Source organism: Halichoeres trimaculatus, unplaced genomic scaffold (genome assembly GCF_033239565.1).
Source record: "Halichoeres trimaculatus isolate MK-OKI-2021-1 unplaced genomic scaffold, fHalTri1.1 fHalTri1_scaffold_14, whole genome shotgun sequence".
Lineage (NCBI taxonomy): Eukaryota > Metazoa > Chordata > Actinopteri > Labriformes > Labridae > Halichoeres > Halichoeres trimaculatus.
In genome coordinates this window covers 24,209,559-24,229,587 of record NW_027437192.1, presented here as the reverse complement: position 1 = coordinate 24,229,587, position 20,029 = coordinate 24,209,559, and the positions used below count along the sequence as shown (strand labels likewise).

The 20,029-nt window shown below is 40.0% G+C and overlaps 1 protein-coding gene across 1 annotated transcript in view; it reads left to right on the top strand.

The window, feature by feature from the left end:
• The window catches only part of csmd2 (CUB and Sushi multiple domains 2), a 280,511-nt gene that overhangs the window by 26,450 nt on the left and 234,032 nt on the right, over positions 1 to 20,029 (top strand). The window contains exon 2 of the mRNA XM_074686270.1: positions 2,196 to 2,412. Within this exon, the coding sequence (XP_074542371.1) occupies positions 2,196 to 2,412 (217 nt within the window). The remainder of the gene's footprint in view (positions 1 to 2,195; positions 2,413 to 20,029) is intronic.

Sequence of the window (20,029 nt, the reverse complement as noted above, 5' to 3'; positions counted from 1 at the left end):
AATTAAAGCACTATTACACATAATTTAGTCCAAGTAGTGGTTAATCTATGCGGGAGATTTATTTCTCCCGGCGTGGGAAGACATGTTTCTGCCACAGCCATTCTGACAATACACCTTCAAGGCCAGTAGCACCGAGTCAGTGAGGTGACGAAGTAAACATTTACCGAGTGCAGAAAACGAAACAGCTGGTGTGCATGATGATGGCTACCCTGCTTTGGACACAGGCTGTACATCACTATAGGTCAGTGTCTGTGGTCAAACCTCAAAACCTAAAATGTAAGTCAACCATTTTTTAACAAAAGTAGTGACATAAAAATAAACATTTTGAAGCAAACTGAAACCGCAGTTTGCAGACTATGAGCCGCTAAATTTTTCACACGCTTTGAACCCTGCAGCAGTGCGGCTAGATAACAGATTTTTATGTTCTGAGGAGCTTCATAGCCTCGTGGCATTAAAAACAGAAAATTCCTTGATTGTGTTTCGTTATCTATAAAATACATGCCAACGAAAAATATGAGTTTTGCCAAGTTTTGACGGAGTTTAGGCATAAATAGCCAGCCTGCTCTGGTGTGTCCGGACGGAGTGGCCACTGTCATGTCAGCAGGTGTTTCTGCTGATGGGAAAGATACAACAAGTGTTGTGCTGGTTTGCTATAAGTTTGCTTTCACTTTTTTTGACCAATAAACATGTAACTATAAATTGCCTTTAATAGACTCTGGTTCTGAGGATGAAGCCTGAGCGCTGTCCAGTGCCATATCATGTTGTTCTGCTGGGACAGGTTATTGCTTTTACTCAATGTGGGTGACGATGATAAATATCTTAAAACAGCTTTAAATGATTTAGGAAGCCTCTCTTGGATTGATAAAGCTGTAGACCGAGAAAATGCCTCAAAAGTTTTTGCTTTTCTGGTCGTGGTTCAGGCTCTGAGTCCGAACTGTCGCCCTTCGTTCTTCAGTCAAAATCACTGCCATTGATCCGTCAGTATCTCTGTGTTTGTCTGTTTGTTGTCCGAAAAACGTAATAGCAGCGGAAAAAACTCGTCAGGTTACGTTAAGTCTTTTTTTTTTTTTTTGTGAGCATTCTTCATTCCTCAGACCCAGTTTGCTCACCAGTGTCGAGCACCTCAAGCTTGAAATGGGACAAGCTTCTCTTCCAAAAGCACACTGTGAGCAAAGGCCTTTTTCTATCACAGTATCAGACATTTCCACAGAACAGAATCAGAATCATGTTTTGTTGTTCTTCACTTTTTTACATGCTGGGAAACCTTGATATAATACCATTATCGCAATATAAAGGAAAAATACTGTGATATAAATTTTGGGCTTTATCGCCCACCCCTAAGTCTACTGAAATATTGTTGCGTTCTGTTTCATTGACATGCACTGTCTGTGCATATCTCCCCGTCTATAAAATGGAATGACTTCCTCCGTCTTTTTCTAACAGAGGACAGAAGCAGCACCACCCATGTAAAGGATTAGAGACGTGTGTCTTTGCATCCATTGTGCTTCTTTACATGTACTGATGACACAGGCTGAGCAACACAAAATATAAGAGCACTCACACATCAGATCACATTAGTGTTTAATTACAGCTAAATCCTCAACATTGATTAAAAGTCTCATCTGTGCTCAGTCAAAGACAAGTCATTTAGCTGAAGGATTTTACACACATACACACACACACATCTTCACACTTCACACAACCAACCCAGGCTCTGCTCCGATAGATGGCAACACACATGATTAAAATGTATAGCTGGAGGCAGCGAGGATAGCTGTGGAGGAAAATGTAAGATGAACGCAATTACTGTAAAACTCAAGTGTGTCTCTTTATGTGTTTTCTACTTTCCTCCACCCATGTCAGCCACGTAGAAACATGGGAATGTTTTACTAATGTGGTGAAGGGGCCGGCGAGTCATCAAGTGTGATGATGGAGGTGCTTGAGGTGGGGAAAGCTGGGGGAGGGCCAGCCATTTAGCGCTGCTGTATTAATGGCTTATGCTGCATGCTTTAGGTGATAATGGATGCCGCAGCACTTGATGCAAACTGTTGAAGTGTGTATGTGTGAACATCATTTCTATCTGTGGAGCTGAATCATTATGTGGTTTGATACTTTTCAAACTGGCAACTTTGTTTTTGCTTTAGAAATATACCTTACAACCTTTAAAACTGTTTTTTTTCTGTTTCTTCCTACAGCTCAGAACTGCAGTTACACACTACACAGTCCCAATGGGACGATAGAGAGCCCCGGCTACCCATACGGTTATCCTAACTATGCCAACTGTACGTGGGTGATTGTGGCAGCAGAGCACAACCGGATACAGCTGGTATTTCAAGGCTTCGCCCTGGAAGAGGACTTTGACATCTTGTCTGTATACGATGGGCCGCCCAGCCCGGGGAACCTGCGGACACGGTAAGGATGTCCTAGTTTTTCAGACTGTGTGTTTGAAGGGTTTTGTGATGTGTTTTTAGGCGAGGTAAACACTTGTAAAAATGTTTTGAATGTCATGATTTATTCTTTATTGTTGTTGCAAAATTTGAGTTGACACCCTGACATTTAGTTTGACACGCTGGCATTTGAAGGATAGTTTAAGGAGCAGTCAGAGAATACTTGTTGCATGATATCACATGGATAAAAAAGATTAAAAAAAAAAAAAGAAAACCACCAAAATACCATCTTTTTTCTCATAAGAATATGTCCAAAAGTCTGAAAGCTAATTGTTTAATTGATAATTAAACATTTTCAATGAAGTGCACAACTTACTGAAAACATTTTTGGCCTGAGAGACATCTTGAAAGGTTTGAGAAGCAGTGAAATGTGCTTTTTTGTGACATCCATGGAGATAGATAAATAAATAGATAACTAAATAAATAAATAAATAAAGGATAAGATAAACAACTGCAGTAGTTTCCTAGTCCCGTACTGATATCTGAGTGCAAGTCATGCCTTTGTTTGCAACACTTTGCCTCCAGCCTTATTGACTCAGACTCAGAAGATATAGATATGTATTGTAAGAGCTGACTTGTGTGTTAATCTGCATGCACGTTCACGTGCTGTCTTATTCAGCAGCATTGATCTTGTATTCATATGGACACTCTGCCTCCATGCTCCTCCAATTGTAAGCGTGGAGTTGAAACACCTCCCTGCTGAATGCAGACGTACACTGGTGCAACCAAAGCATGCACAGAAGTGATCTTGCCGACTTATATCACACACTCAACACACTGATGAAACATTGAATATCTCTCAGGTGGGAACAGTACACAGCAGGATGGATAATCGCATTGATTTTGAAGCAGACACGCATGGCTGTGTTAAATTCACTGATTCTTATGTTAGGGTTTGTTTCTTTTTGTCTCTTTGCTGTTCCTCCTCTGTTCCACTAATCAAGTAAAAAAAAAGAACACTGAATGAGCCCAGGTTAAACAGTAAAGCTGTCAATCAATCAATTTTCGACTTAAGAATTACAGGTTAAAATTTAACTTCTCAGAAGAACGAACACTGCCGCAAGGGCCTCCATTTTTCTACATCCCTCTCTGCTCTTCCTTTCTTTTCCCTCTTTCAACTTTACTTTGGTGTAATGATGCTGTCTTATTTGACATTGAAGGATGCACTGACATATGATGCATGCATTCAGAGGTTGTTTGCTTATTCTTGCTGTTTACACTATCTGCGTTTACATGCAGTCAGTAATCCTTTCATATTCAGAAAACTAGCAATGACACGGTTGCGCAAGGGCCATGTAAACACCAATAGTCCTTTTTAAAAAACAGAATATGCTCATATTCCAGTTTTTAAAGACACGAAAATCACCCCTAGGTTACTCCCTTTCTAACCTGAATATTTGGTCATGTTTATGCCTACCAGGATATCTCCATTGAAAGGAATATTGATTTGTATTCTGAGCATGTTCTGTTGGCAAGGAATCTTGGACTTTTGAGTACAGGAAGTCTGCCGTGCTGCTGCTGTTGTTGTCACTGCTGTTGCTATGGATGGAGTAGGAAGAAGCAGTAATTAAGCACATAGAATAGAATAGAATAGAATAGAATAGAATAGAATAGAATAGAATAGAATAGAACTTTATTGTCATTGTAACAAGTACAACAAAATTGAAGTCACAGCAGCAATCAAGAAAACAAAAGTAAGAAAGTGTATAGGAAGTGCAAATAGGTCCATAAGAAAATAGATGATGACAGCTTGTCCATCATTCTCCAGTTCAGCCAGCCTCCACCTCCACAGGGTCCAGGACTGAGCTTCTTCAGTCATACTCCATCTCTGTCTCTTAGGTCATGCCTGCTCACAGCAGGTGAAGCTCTTCCAATGTGGCGTTGGTGTCTGATGTTAGCTCTGTTAGCCATGTCTGTGAATAGCATGATGCTACTCTGCCCTCTGGTATTCCCTCTGATGCTGGGTTAGCACAGCTAGCTCGTCCATCTTATTGGAGATAGATCTCACGTTCCCAAAAATGATGGGTGCAAGGACAGGTCCATGTTGTTACCTCTTAGCTCACACCTGAGAACCAGCAGGTCGTCCTCACCTCCTTCTCCTCACCTTGTGGGAAGACATCTGGCCTTACACCAGTTAGCATTGATATGCTACAGACTGCTAACAGCTGAGTTCACATGAAAACAATGCAGCCATGGTTACATGTAGGATCTCCAGACAAACACAGGAGAAAAAGTAGTAAAAATATCACTGAAGCCGCAAAAAGTTTGGTGTGACCAACAAATGACCCATACAAAGTAATGATCCACTCCAAATACAAAGATTACAGAAAAGAGACAAAAATGTCCAAGAAACGGACAAAGAAGAGAAAGCTGCTGCAAGAGATGAGAGATGTTGTCTGTGCGTTGCTGTTTTCATCAGGATACCATGTAAACAGAAATTACCCTGCTTGCTCACACATGTAAACGGGTTATTCTGAATGTTTCAGAAACCAGAATATAGACCTTAACCTGAATATTCACAGCATGTAAACATAGCCATTGATGGCTTATTCTTGTCGGAATAGATTTCACAGAGCTCTCGCAAATCTGTGCCTGAACTTGACTCTGACTTCATATTAGAGATTCTGCTTTGATGACTCTGACTTGGCCCAATCTGTTAACTTAATCCTATAATTTCTTGCAAGACAATCAATTCTATGAGTCTGTTCTTGGAAAAAGTTAGAAATGATTATTATAGGAAAAAAATAAAGTTTAGCAAATTTGTTCGTACATGGGGAAAGATAAAGGCTTACATTTTCCCTGTTTCTCAAACTGCCTGTTTTAACCACCCATCACACTTTATAGACTTATCTGCTTGCTCAATATTTAACAATGAATACCACCCCTGAGTTCACACAAAATGTAGAATTAATTGGACATAGATTATATTCATTTACTTCTGATTTATCTACATGTATTGCTGTAGCTATTTATTGAAAACTCTAGTGCACAAGCTGTTCTTTTCCTCCAAATCTCAGTATTTACTGTAATTTAAATTAGTGTAACCAATAAAAAAATATGTCAAAAGCCTTCAAATGTGGCCCAGAGATATATTAGACTTGAAAATGTCCTTCAGAGAGTCATTAGGTATTGATGAAGGTAGTGGAGTGGAACCTGGAAAAGAGTCAGAACTTTGGTTTAATCAAGACTGTAACCACTGATGCATTCAGAGGCAGTTTACAAAGATCCTTTGGTGACTAAAACAAGACAGACTCTGTGGACACTGTGACAGCATCCAAGGTTATTCTTGGGGATTCTGAGCCCGTTTTGTGCTCAGAGCTTCGAGCGAAAATGAAATAAAGCTCGCTGAGGTGTGAGGACTCAAACAAACAATTTCTGAATCAACAGTCTCAAACCCTCATAAAAAGTGTCAATTTAACAGCCGCAGAAAGTGCTGCCTTGTGCTAACACCGCAGAAACTCTCACTGAAATATTGGCTCTCTGGTTTGCAGAGTTTCATGCTCATTCAGTTTACACAGTTCAACTGAACCAGTCTGGATTTGGGAGATAAATATTGTCAGGATGAAATTGCCATCTAAACAGCCAGAATTCTATTTGTATTAGCTCCAATTATCAGATACAGAGCAGATTTCCACTCATGCATTTATGTATTTTGGGATATTATTGCTTGCAGCCTGATATCTGTCAGACCTCTCTGCACTCCCTCTCTTACAGGCTAACTTAATTAGCAACAATTGCAGCATCTGATCAGTCGAAGCTACGACAAACACTGCTTTTTAATTCCTGTCACCTTCTGCTCTGAGCTTGGCCCTGCAAACAGATTAAAGCATATGTTACGTAAGCTCTCCAGAGGCACATGAGAGGAATATTCTTGAGGGCTTTTGTTATTGATGCTGTTTTGAGTCTCTGTCGGCCTCTCTGTTCCTCCCCGTCAAAATCTCTCCCTCACCTCTCCCCCTGCCCCCTCCTCTTCCTCCCCCTGTCTCTTATTCTGTGCCAGCATTGCCTTCGCTGCATCTCCCTCGCTGTAAGCGAATGAAAGAGAGAAGAAAATCCATTATGGATTGGTGTTGTGCGTTTCTCCTCAGTCTTTTTCTCCTGTTTGGACCTCTGGGCTCTGTTGTATATTGATGCTCCGGCAGGATGACGGGGAAGCGTTCCACTCACCCTGTTTAAGCACTTTGAAAATAACAGGAAAGAAAATGAAAAGAAGTTGGGAAGGAGAGAAAAATGAAGAACAAATGAGAGATATTGGAAAGAGCAGAAGTGTTGAAGAGTCTGAAAAAGGTTCAGATCTCCCTTAGATTTCTTGATGTGCAGCCTTTGACCGCAGCTTTTCTCATTTCAAAGCAGGCATTTTGTGGAAGTGAGACTTTAAAAGGCTGAGGAAAAGCAGGAAGCATCTCACCAGTCAGCCAGGACATGCATGTATATTTACACCACACTCACACTCTCAGGCACACATTTCCATAAACACACACAGAGATACATGTGTGATAGTTCACCCCTCCTTTTGCTCTCATCTCCTGCTTGTGTCAGAAATAATTTTCCTCCCATCTCTCTTGCTCCTATTCCTTCACTCCCCCTCCCCAACTCCCCTTTTTTACTTCCTCACCCATTTTTTAAAATGTTTTATCTGCTCTACCTGTTCTGTATTTTGTGTCCTGCATGCCGTATTTGCTGCATTTGATCAGAGTTTTATGTATATCACCCTATAGGGTGTAGAGCTGGGAATAATTCCTTTGATCTTAAGTTATCATCAAAAATGAATACTTTGCTTCACTTGGTGTTCAAATGATAACCTTTGATTTCTTTTTCAAAGCAGTCACTTTACTTTAGCTTTGTTTATTTATCTGCCAATGTATTCCCTGCCGTCAAGAGCAAGGCAGAGGAAATAGTTAGAGGGAGAATGCTGGCTTACAGATTGGTTCAGAAATACACGTGTGTGTGTTTGTGTGTGTGTTTGTGTGTGTGTAGCATATATGCACCTGGTTTGTGTTTGTGTGCTCCTGCTGCATGTTACTTTATGAGTCACTGTCATGAGTCAGTCTGTTGCCACAGCACTTCATTAAACTGCTGATCCCAACTGACACCTGGGACTGGAAAAAAAAAAAAAAGAATAATCTGTAAAGGGAGTTTCAATTGCTCGAAATAAAGGAGAAAAGCAGTATATATGCTAAATTAGAAAAGGGAGCTGCTGAGGATGTTTGATTGGTGGTAATTAAGCCGAACTTTAATTTCCAGAGAGGGCGTAATGATTAAGTGGTTAAGTGCATCTTGCACCCTATGTGTGGTGGAAGCTATCAATTACTGCACATGGGCAGAGGTGGAGCTGAAAGGTGAAATCTGTCTAAATTACTTGTGTCTGAGCAGATTTTTCCCCTATTTCAGGTCTATCCCAAAAGAAAATGAAAAAGTAATTAAAAAAGCAACAAGTGCTCTGAATTGTTTGTTCTCTTTTCTTTGTATTTCATTTTTTTCATCTTCATTATAAAAAAAAAAATCTTGAAAGGCTGACCCGTATCAGACCATATTCCAAATTCCCAAATTAAGTTTAACTAGAGCCATTAATTTCATTTTTTTTTCTACATTTTTTGTCTGACTAATCTTTTAGAAGCAGATTACTGTGTATTCTTTTGGGTAAAAACCATCAGAGGTGGCAGTTTGACACCAGTTTTTGTCTTTGAAGGAGCCAAGCAAGCTGTTTCCCACTGCACTAACCCTCTTTTTGCCAAGCTAGGCTACAGATATTTTAAAGACACTGGTTATGAAGTCATCCTTATACTTATACTGATGCCTCCACATGATCTTCATGCTAAACTGAGGTCATCCACTATGTGATGAGTTGTGAGTTATTTTTTGTATTGATTGTTGGTGCCTGTGTTTGATTTGTGATCCATGAATAAGCTGAGTAAGTATTTAGCACTGGCTAAAAATGTACATTTTCTGTTGAAGTTTTGTTTTACAGTGAGAAACTTAACAACCAATGCCTTGCTTCCTTTTTTTGGACTTGAGAGTGCACATCATGAGATCAGGAGTGTGTAGGGTGACACACGAATAATATATTTGTTCACCTTTGGACGCTGATAATTTAACATACTTTTAAAATCAATTTACTTCCTTATAGATGAACAAAGAGAAATGATATTTAAGATGAGACATTGCATTGTCCACATTTCTACAATGATAGTGGGTTATGGTGCCCATGGGAAATGCCAGCTTAATCCCAGGAAAACACGGACAGTTCTGGCAAAAGCTGTCAAGACAAAATGTCAGGTCCTCACAGTCTCTTAGACTTGTCTTGATTAATTTTATTGGTTAAAAAAATAAATAAATTAAAAAAACTTGGCCAAATATTATAATTTATAATTAAAATATATATATATATATATATATATATATATATATATATATATATATATATATATATATATATATATATATATATATATATATATATATAAAAATATATATATATATATATATATATATATATATATATATATATATATATATATATATATATATATATAAATATATATATATATATATATATAGTAGGGTCTGCAGAATTTTCCTGAAAACTGAAATGTCAACTTTTACAGGAATAATCCTGCTCAATCATCACTTCTGGGTCCTTATACAGGTGTGCCAGTGTCTTGATGTTTCGGTAGGAGCGGGATGTTTTTGGACAGAAAGTAAGCTTGGTTACATCAGCCAATCATAGCGCACCCAGTGTGCAAGCGACTTTGCGTGTTTATCATTGAGTGGAAGAAGCTATCCTGAGCAGCTTGGATAGTGGACATAGCACAGAGGTAGAAAAGCATAACCAAAGTGAAACAAAACACCAAACTCATAAAACTTTTTTCCCTAAACGAGAATAAAGGTTTACTCACTTTCGGACACTTGGGGAGCAGCTCCTACTGAGCAGATGTGTCATAAACCCATGATTAGTCAGCTGACGGCTCTTTAGTCTCTCCCAATTAAATTCAATAGGATATGATCATTATTATCAAACTACATTTGACTTACTTCAAAACTATATCATACTATATAACTTATTACACATAACCTAGAAAATGGTAACAACTAAATCATGACACAGGGACTCTGTTAAATTCAAACATTTTGTAAAACAAAATCAAAATAACCCTTGATCATAATACCTTCTTCACTGGAGAGTACAAAAGGTCCTTTGAATGTGCAAAATTCAGTCATAGGTTTGTAAGATACAGTTTTTATGATTTATGCTAGTTATTAGCATTCAGTGCTACATTTTCCTTTAATTTCCAGTCGAACAGGCAATGATGCACTCTGTGACATTTGGTGTCCACCAACTGCAGACTTTAGTGCATCCTCAATCTTTCTTCTCCCCTCAGCAGTAAGAGCTGAAGGAACTCATTCTGTCTTCTTTTAATTGTGGATAGCACATCTCTTAGCTTCTCTTCACCAATGCCTGACATCCCACTTTCTTCTTGTATTCTGCAGCTGCCAACTTCTTCTCCAGCCAATTAACTGCCATTCACATTCCCCTCATTCATGTCATTAGTGCCACCTCATGGCGTCATTAAGTAGGGACATGGTGAGAGAAGTTGGCAGGGGAAGCTTTTAAAAATGCTTCATGTTTTTTTTTTTCTATGAAGGTACTGATATTTTGCTTCTGCATTTCAATAATTGTATCAAATTGGTCAAGACGACAGTATATTGCCTTATCAGCATTGTGTTCCACCAGGGATGACATCTCTCATGGACGGTGAGGCTATAAAATATGCACGAGTTGACTTTGCAATGTGTGCAAAATCAATGATTTCACTTTGCAGTTGTCAAATTTTGTTTGCTCCTGTCCAATAGTTTATTCCATTTTCATAATCTATCAAAACTGGCCAGTCACATGCTTTTATGATCATTGACTTGCAGTCAAATAGTTGCTCAGCTTTTCCACTTCGATACCAATGAAAATGATCCAGGATCAACCAGAGCCTGTAATCCTTAAGCAAAAAGTGACCTTCAGATGACCAAAGCAACAACCGGCTTGACTTTCAGCTTTCACCAGCTCACTTTCTGTCACTCACTTCTGACAGTTTATAGTTCTTAGTTGTGAAAAGCGTTTTTTTTCCTGCTTCATGTCACATTTTACCTTGTCGCTGCCAATCCAGCTACACTGAGTTCATTTCAGCCGAGGAAAAAAGCTATCAGGGTTTCTGAAGGCATCTCTCCCTCCACATGCCTCTCTCTCTGTGTGATGGAGTGACGGAACGGAGGGACTTAAGGCCTGGCAGTCTGGTGGGGAGGGGAAGAAGGAGAGAGGAGGAGGAGGAGGCGTGAAAGGGACAGATTTTCAGCCGGGGGGCAGGATTGGACCTAAATAAGGAGCACTAGTGCATGGCACTGGGAGTGGCACTAACACTACAGTCAGCCCTCAGTGCCGTAAGGTTGGGGCGTCGCCACAATATGAGTGTGTGCATGGATGTGTGCGTGCGCGTGTGCGTTTGTGTGTGTTTGCAGAGATGGAGGCAAGTGTGCAGCTCGTCCCAGCAAGCTAATTCAGTGTCAACAAAATCAGGGTTTATTGGAATACAGATAAAGTGCACACACACACACACACACACACACACACACACACACACACACACACACACACACACACACACACACACACACACACACACACACACACACACACACACACACACACACACACTTAAGCACAGAGTAAATGGCAGCAGGCTGGAAAACTGTGAGCACTGTAATTTTGCAGACACAACATTTCAGAGACATTTCTGCTATTTGGCGAGCACTTGAAAACACAAGTGCTTTTACAGTACGAGCATGAGGGGGAGAAAGTAATGTACATGCTTTCATCGTGTTGCTACTTATCATTCCAAGTTTTCATTTCAGTAACAAATCTTGTATTGAAAAGCAGCTCATGAATCCTGGCTGTAAAGGACTACTTCCAAATGCCCGAAATATTGTTGAAATGGTTCCTCGGCACATAAGACGCTCAAATAAGGATGAAATGAGAAGTGACTGATGGGTTCTGAGACACTCGAGTGAAAACAAGATGACTTTTCCTGTGAAAATGCCAGACATGATCTGGTCACAGCTTCTTAAATGTGAAGATTTGCTGAATGTGCTGTTTTGGATAATCAGAATTGATTTTCTATGGGTTTTTGCACTGCTGGTTATTGGAGAGGTAAGCATTTTGAGGATTTCACCTTAACAAAATCAGGAGAAGAAGTCACTATCCATTTGCAGACATTGTGAAAAGAATAGACAGATACGGTTTTGAGACGAATCAAATCAATCAGTGTGAAACATAGACTGTAAAAAAAAAAAGGACGTCATATTGCTCGGCTCGAAGTGAGGTCACCATGAAATCTGCTCCCTGTGGCTGGCTGCAGTAAAGGTAAAAAATCCAGCTCACCAGTCATTCCAGATGGGCAGTGGTCAAACTTTAAAAAATTAATACACCTCGTAGAGGTGGTGATTTGAAGGTATTATTTGGCTGCCTTGTATTCAAGTCCTCTTTTTTCTTAAGAGTTTCGTTTTCAGAAGTTTTAAGAGGTTAAAAACAAGGTTTTCGTCATGACTAACGATGATGATGATTGACAGATGCTGTTCTTATGTATTTTTTTCGGGGATTATAAAATATGTTGGGAGGTAGAGCCAAGAAGTGATTAGACTCTCAATAGAAAAAAACATAATTATTATTTTATGTCACCCGGCTTCACTCAGATTCTCCCAGAATCCCTCAGAGTCTCTACTGCACAGACTCTGGCTGCACAACTGCTTCAATGGCTGCGCCTGTGACGGGGGTATTTTGGCTTCAAAACCGTACAATGGTAAATGGCCAAACCACGCTGTCCACTCTTTATACAGTCTATGGTCTGTAATCATAAATAGAATAGAATAGAACTTTATTGTCATTGTAACAAGTAAAACAAAATTGAAGTCACAGCAGCAATCAAGAAAACAAAAGTAAGAAAGTGTATAGAAAGTGCAAAAAGGTCCATAAGAAAAAAGATGATGACAGCTTGTCCATCATTGTCCAGTTCAGCCAGCCTCCACCTCCACAGGGTCCAGGACTGAGCTTCTTCAGTCATGCTACATCTCTGTCTCTTAGGTCATGCCTGCTCATAGCGGGTGAAGCTCTTCCAATGTGGTGTTGGTGTCTGATGTTAGCTCCGTTAGCCATGTCTGTGAGTAGCATGATGCTACTCTGCCCTCTGGTATTCCCTCTGTTGCTGGATTAGCACCGCTAGCTCGTCCATCTTATTGGAGATCGATCTCATGCTTCCAATAACGATGGATGGAAGAACAGGTCCATGTCATCACTTCTTAGCTCACACCTGAGAACCAGCACGTCATCCTCACCTCCTTCTCCTCACTTAGTGGGAAGACATCTGGCCTTACACCAGTTAGCATTGACATACTACAGGCTGCTAACAGCTGAGTTCACATGTAAAAAATGTAGCCATGGTTACATGTACATGTACAGTGACTTATACCTCAAGACACTATGCAAATAGATCCAGAAACTAAACCATGCATGTCTATACTGTTTTTTGTTGTTTTGTTTTGGAAAGATGAAATCTGATCAGCATTGCACTGTAAATTGAAAATGCTCTAAACCCCAAATTGCAACCGTCTGCACTGGATTTTTTGAGTTTTGAGGGCCACCAAAAATTTTACATTTAAATCAACTTATATGTTTGTTTCAAGATTACTCATTATTTATATGTAATATGACATACAGTTTTGAATTCTATATACTAAGAATTCTGTAATGTAACAGCTGTGCCAACCTATTATTCTTTGCTCAGAAAAAGTTATTTTCAGTTTCAAAAGTTCTTGCTGCTAGTCTATTGACAATGACTATGCCTTATTAAACAAACCAATAAATCAAAGCTAAATTAACTTGTAATGGTAAACGGAATAGTACCAAGTGTTTTTCTACTCTTTCTGGTCATTTAGGCTGCACTCATAGATGTTCTTTGTTTAAGAGTTTAAGCCTCAAAAATGTAACTGGAAGTGCCAACCTAAATTATGAATTGAGATCAACTTTCAACAACAAGCATCATACAGTTTGCAATACATTTTTTTCTTTTTTTGTTTGCATAACCAAAACAATATTTACAGGCCAAGAATTTAAATTTTTAGTTTTTACAGTGTGTGTGCAGATCAGTTTTTAGCACTCAAGAAGTTACATTGGTCAGGGAAAACTTGTTTTTTTACGTTTACATTTTACATTTACATTTTACATTTACATTTTACATTTACATTTTACATTACATGATGCACTGTAACACTTGTGTTTAGCTTTGGAGCTGCTGTAATCTTTTATTTTATCACCTCCATATTAAGTTGGTGTGAATCACTTACCCGGGATTACTTTACAGCAGAGAAGTCACTGCTAGCATGGATCAATAAAGCTTGCGTTAATTTAATCCCCTGTGTCTCCCAGCTTCTGGTGTGATGGTGTGTTAGTGTGTGTTCGTGCCTTATACTGTGTGTGTGAGAACAACTGCAGGGTTAGTCAATGAGTCAGGCTTGTAGAGACGGTATCTGTGGGTCAGGGTGAGAGCGGGTGACGTACAATGGCACTTCCTTGCATGAACGCTTGCCATGACCATAACTCTTCTCCAGTGAAGGCCTCCACAATCAATCTCTCACAACACACACTTTGGGAAATGACCCCAGTGTGTGCACGTGTTCAATGTGTGTTTGCATCCACACTTTTCCTCTTTGTTCATCTGGAGTGACACGTGCAGATATGTTAACACATTGTTGCGCCATACATGGAAGGTGTGTGTGTGTGTGTGTGTATGTGTGTGTGTAAATAATGAGAAAATGGCTTCGAGGCTGCGAAGCATCATGCTTTCATCTGTTTGTTATGATTCCTCATCTTATTCCACCATCACACACGCAGACACACACACCCATGCACTCTGCAGATATGTCAGATTCGTCTCACATGCGCCCTCATGTGCAAGCATACACACTGACACAACACACGCACACACGACAAACACACAAACACACTGGGGGATTTATGATTCCTGCGAGTCTGGCCTGTTAATGGAGAGACTGCCACTTATCAACGCCAGCCTTAACGACAGTCGGCTAAAAACAGGAGGAAGAGTGATAGTTTGTTTTTCATCATCTCACGTTGGGAAAAAGTGAAACGATGTTGAGATTTATGACACCTGCTCACCTGTGAGGCAGAATTATTGGGCCCTGCAACCCCAGATTAGAGAAATAATCAACTAGATGGCTGTGGATTTATACCCCACGTTCTGTTTATCACTCGTTGCTGGTAAAAGCTATTGAAATTCTTCCCTTTCCAGAGTTTATCAGTGGTCTTAACAGGATACACTTCAGCAGAGGTATGAAATGAAATGTTTTCCAGCCGAGACAAAACACTAAACTCTCTGTGCGCTCTTCAAAAAAGATGTGTCATCCTCTGCTCCTCTGTGCTTACACTTGTTTGAGTTAAATGAATGCACCACTCAGGGGGAGGGCAGCCTGTTGAGTCATTTCAACCTCCAGGGACAAAAACACCACCAAAAATAGAGGTCTAAACAGGCACCACCTAAAACTTCATGCTCACATTTTAATCAATGTGGGCAGTTAAGAAAAAATGACACACAAAGTTATGCAATTATATCTATGTAAAGAGCAACGTATGAGGCATAATGGTGAGAAAAGTTGGAAATTATGTAGCTCAGAATTTTAGGGTGAACAAGAAGTGTACTGCTCACCCTGCTAATATGGCAAGTTTTTATCTTTTTTTGCTTTTGTATAAATAAAACCAAGCATTTCATTTTGCCAAAACGTCAAGGTGAACAAATCTTTTTCAGAATAATTAATGTTTACGTTTCTGTCCTCACCCAGCTCTCCATGAGGAAAATGTTACGACCATAGACTGTATAAAACATGGACGTAGTCTCGCCAACGTCGATGGTCCACGATGTTTCTGAAACCGAAAATGAAGCACATCGGCTATAGTGGCCATATTGGTAGTGGCAAGGGCTTCGCCTACAGCCATAGGCTGCTGGCCATCACGTGACCCTCAGCTGTGCCTCTTATTGTATTAAAACTAGCGACTCAGACAGGAGACGTTTTTTGAACCAGGCTGTAAATAGGTTAATTTCTGCTTTGAAAATGGCTTTTTTTGGCTTGGTGTTTATGTGACTTCTGCTTCTGGAGCCAGCCTCAAGTGAACACTTGAGAAACAGCAGATTTGAGCACTTCCGCATTGTCTCATATTCTCAGACTGGAGGTTGCCGCTTGGTTAAGACCAGTTGAAAGTTGCAAGAGATTAAATTTTGCTCCAATGGATCTTAAATAGGTTCTGAGTAGGGCTTCAAAATGCAAAAAGAAGAAATAGAGGAATTATGATAATACAAAAAAAAAACAAACCAAAAATAGAAAAAAGAAACAAAAAAAAGGTTAAGCAAATGATTAAAAACATCAATTAAACCAAAATAGGCAGTTTATCAGCAGATCAAAACTTCAAGACCACAGCCTTTAAAAGCCAAAATCTGTGCAAAAATGCTGATTCAGTATCACTTTCTGTCAGGTATTCACACTTTCATGACCTCATGATAACAGAGACAAAACAGCTTTTTTTTGTCAAGCTACATTAACAAGGCCCACAATGCATCATCACTGCTGAGGCTGGACACGGTAAGACAGACATTTTGATTTTCTTCAAAGATCCTGAGGGTTATGAAATTAAAAAGTAAAGTGGTAGACACCAAACAAATTCATCGGCACTGAGCCAAAGGATCTGATTGGCTGTCCTTCAAGACATGGGACAGTCCTCGACCCAAATTATGGCCAATGCTGGTGCTGAATGCAGCCCAATTACAATCAGACGGCAACTATTTCAAGAACAACAACAAAAAAATGTCTTCAAAGGCCTTGTCTTCTCGAATGCCAAAATTGGCCATTTAGACGTTGCAAGAAAACACCAAAAATTGAACAGCGAAGGGCGGAAGAAAGTTATATTCTTTGATGAGAAAAAGCTGAACTTTGATGGTCCTGATGGCTTCCAATGTTACTGGCATGACAAGGAGATCCCACTGGAGATTTTTTCTACATGGCACAGTGGAGGGCGCCATCATGACCTGGGAGGCTTTTTCCTTCAATGGAACAATGGAGCTTCAGGTTGTACAGGGTCGTCAAATGACGGTTGGCGATGCTGAGATGTTGCAGGGGACCTCCTTCATGACTGAGGGCCCTGGACTGTGCAGTAATGACTGGGTTTTTCCAACAGGACAACACTGCAGTTAATAATGCCCCCCTGACAAAGGACTTCTTCCAGAGGAACAACCTCACTCTTTGGGAGTGTCCTGCATGTTCCTATGGTCTAAACCACATTGACAACATTTGATGATGAATGGCGAGGGAACTTTACAAAAATGGACTTCAGCTCCAGACAGTGGAAGCTCTCTGTGAAGCCATCTTCACCGTTTGATGCAACATTCCCCGTTCATTCTCTGTTTAACTGTTGTTTACATGAATTCCTTGCTCAATTTGTCTTTGTCTCACTTCCCATTTCTTCTTTTCACATTTTTAAACTCTACTTTGAATCTTTTAAGATCCAACAGTCAGAAAAAAATGTTAATTCTTGCAATTTTTCACTGGTTTTAAAGTTTTGATCAGATGTGTGACAATTTCTTACACAGTAGCCTTTGTCAAGTTAAGTAAAAGTAAACAAAAAAAAAAAAAAGGAGAGGCTACCAAGTTCTGTTTGAATCACATGATTAGCGTTAATATTAAGATAATCATAAAATAAAATAAATATTTAAATAAATAAAACAGCGTTTAGACATGGAAACGAGAAAGTAATTTGATAAAACATCTATATCTGCTATGTGTGCTATGTATGCTATGGACCACATGCCACTGATAATGTCAGGGATTGATTTGCCTTGACTTTGACAGCAGCAGAGAAAAGAGCTCGAGCTCAAAGATAAAGAAGCTCATGGGAGACATTTTTTGACTGGGTAAGATCAGATTAATGATGTTAATATAACATCCTATTTGAGAGTTTTATTGATGTGAAGGCCTTAAATATTATAGATCTTGGCAACTTTGTACTTAAGATTTTATTGGTTGGATAAATATTGTATCAATCAAGCTGGATCAATCCTGCTGCTCAACCCTCTTTATAAAAACCTTTCACTTTTTTTTCCCCAACAATTTATGTCTTCATTAGGATCTTCATGTGACTGAGTTTTACCTTATTGCATATGTTGATGCAACATTGAGTTGTTGAAACATGCTTCATATTGGTAAAAATACACTCACCAACAAACATGATCCTATCGAGGGCTGCTCAAAGGGATTTCGTGTCTTGCTTAAGGGTACCTGGATAGTTTTCAGGAAGTAAACAAGTACCTCTTCATCTAATAACTTAATTTCCAGACCCTCCATTTTCCAAGCAGACTCAGTCTGAGCCACAACCACTCAGTGTGCACTTCAATTTGCCATTGTGTCTGAAAATGGAGAGAACGCTGTTTTGCTGTTTCCCTGCAGAATACAGCTAAAGATTATTTTGAAGTACTTTTTTTTGCATTGACTTGTCTGTGGAGTATTCATTACACCATTAGCATGTTATATGACAGGAAGCGAGATAAAGCCAAGATTTGCATGATAAAATTTGATTGAGGTTCACAAACAAAGGGACTGCTGCTGAAGACCAGCATCATGTTTTCCCCACTCTGACGGCTGACATACACCAGATACGTCTGCAGTCCATCTCTGCCCTACCAGAGCGATGGATCAGATAGGTTCAAGTCATTCAAGTGAATATGTCAACTTACACTGGAACTGTTTAATTGCAGTATGTCTGCAAGGGTGGTCTGTCATGCTACAGGTAAATACAGGAAGTCATGACCAGTAACTACCTAAAAACACCCAGCGACTTTCAAAATAAAACAGACCGTGTCAAAATCAGTTTGTATTTAGCTTGAATACGATGACAAAAGGACATAATGAGCAGAGCCAGACCAGGAGTCAACAGGTTTGAGGTTTTACAGCGCAACATGATTGAAGAGAGGCTTACCAATAGAGTGGGAAGTGCAGGAACTGCTCGTTCTAGCAACTCCAGCTGTCTGTCACCCCTAAATTCCACTGCACGCGCCACATAGTGCAGCGGAGCGCCGCAGTCTTGCTCCGATTGTCAAACCCAATGGAAGCAGCACGCTGCGCCACTCAATTCGGAGGGGGAGGGCTGGTCCTCGGAGAGTCACAGGCTCTTGTGTGAATAGCAATATCACATGATCACCATCCACTCCCATAACTTTTGATATGCCAGTCCACACCTTGCCCTTTTTGCCTGTATCCTTATAAAAAGGATGTTTGGGATCATACAGAATGTTGAACTTCTCCACTTCCAAGATCAGCTTCTCTTCATCCATGGCGTTGTGTTGCGTCTGGGACCCTCTGACTGACTGTTTACCTGATGCATGGGCCTCCAGACGTGACGTCTTTATAACATATTGGGGAAATTTATGTTTGAGAGTTAGTGCATTATGTTTAGTTTGAATCTTCCGGGTACCTCACACGGTGACTTCCTGTCTAGTGCTTTCTTATCGCTAGTGATTTTATGAGGTTTGTATGCGGCCGCGCAGAAAATAGACCTGAAGCCTATTTCTCGCACCTGGGCGCAGCGCGTGCAGTGGAATTTGTCTGATAGATTACAATGGAAGCTAAGTGCTCCGCAGTATGTTTCAACGGCACTGAGCTGAGTGGTGCTGAGCTGAGTGGCGCTGGGCTGAGTGGCGCTGGGCGGCACTGGGCGGCACTGGGCGGCACTGAACAGTGGAATTTAGGGGTCAGTCATGACATGTTCATGTCGGACTGACATGCAGTCCGACTGCAGACGGATCTGGTGTATTTAAAGCATGAGTAATTCATCCTGTTTGTTTGCCTTAAAACTTATGCAACCATGTTTTGATTTTTTTTTTACAATTTTGACATTACCCAAGGCTCAACACACATCATCTGCATGCGTGTGCTGCAGCTTTAACATGTACCAAATGTCTAAATCTAACACTGCACCAAGAGAGGGGCAGGCTGTATTGCAGAGTCGATGGGAATTTTTCTCTGCTTGTATGACTTCTTTTTGTTTGTAGTCATTTTCAAACAATCAAACTGCAATAAGGAGGGACGTAGGATTCAATGACAATGAAAAACATGCAATGACAGATTGTAAAAGACAGAAATTGTGATATAAAATCTTTTGCACCAAGGCAGCAATCCCTATTTCTCAAAAGCTAGGGACTGTTCAGCAAAACAGTACATAAAAAAACCCATTAAGCTTTAAGTTCTCAGAGTTAGACTCTCTTTGTCACTTTCTTGTAGATGTGTGCCTGCTCTCTCCCGTAGATAATGATGCCAAAAAGTCGTTTAACCATTGCTCTTTGCTGAAGCACCCATAATCTGCAGTTTATCAGTGAGATCACTTCAGCTGATATAGAGGCAACGTGTTTGCTGTTTTTCGTAGTGATTTATAGTTCTAGGGTTGGATATTCAAAGCTTTAAACTAAAGTCAGAGGCAATATGCTTCT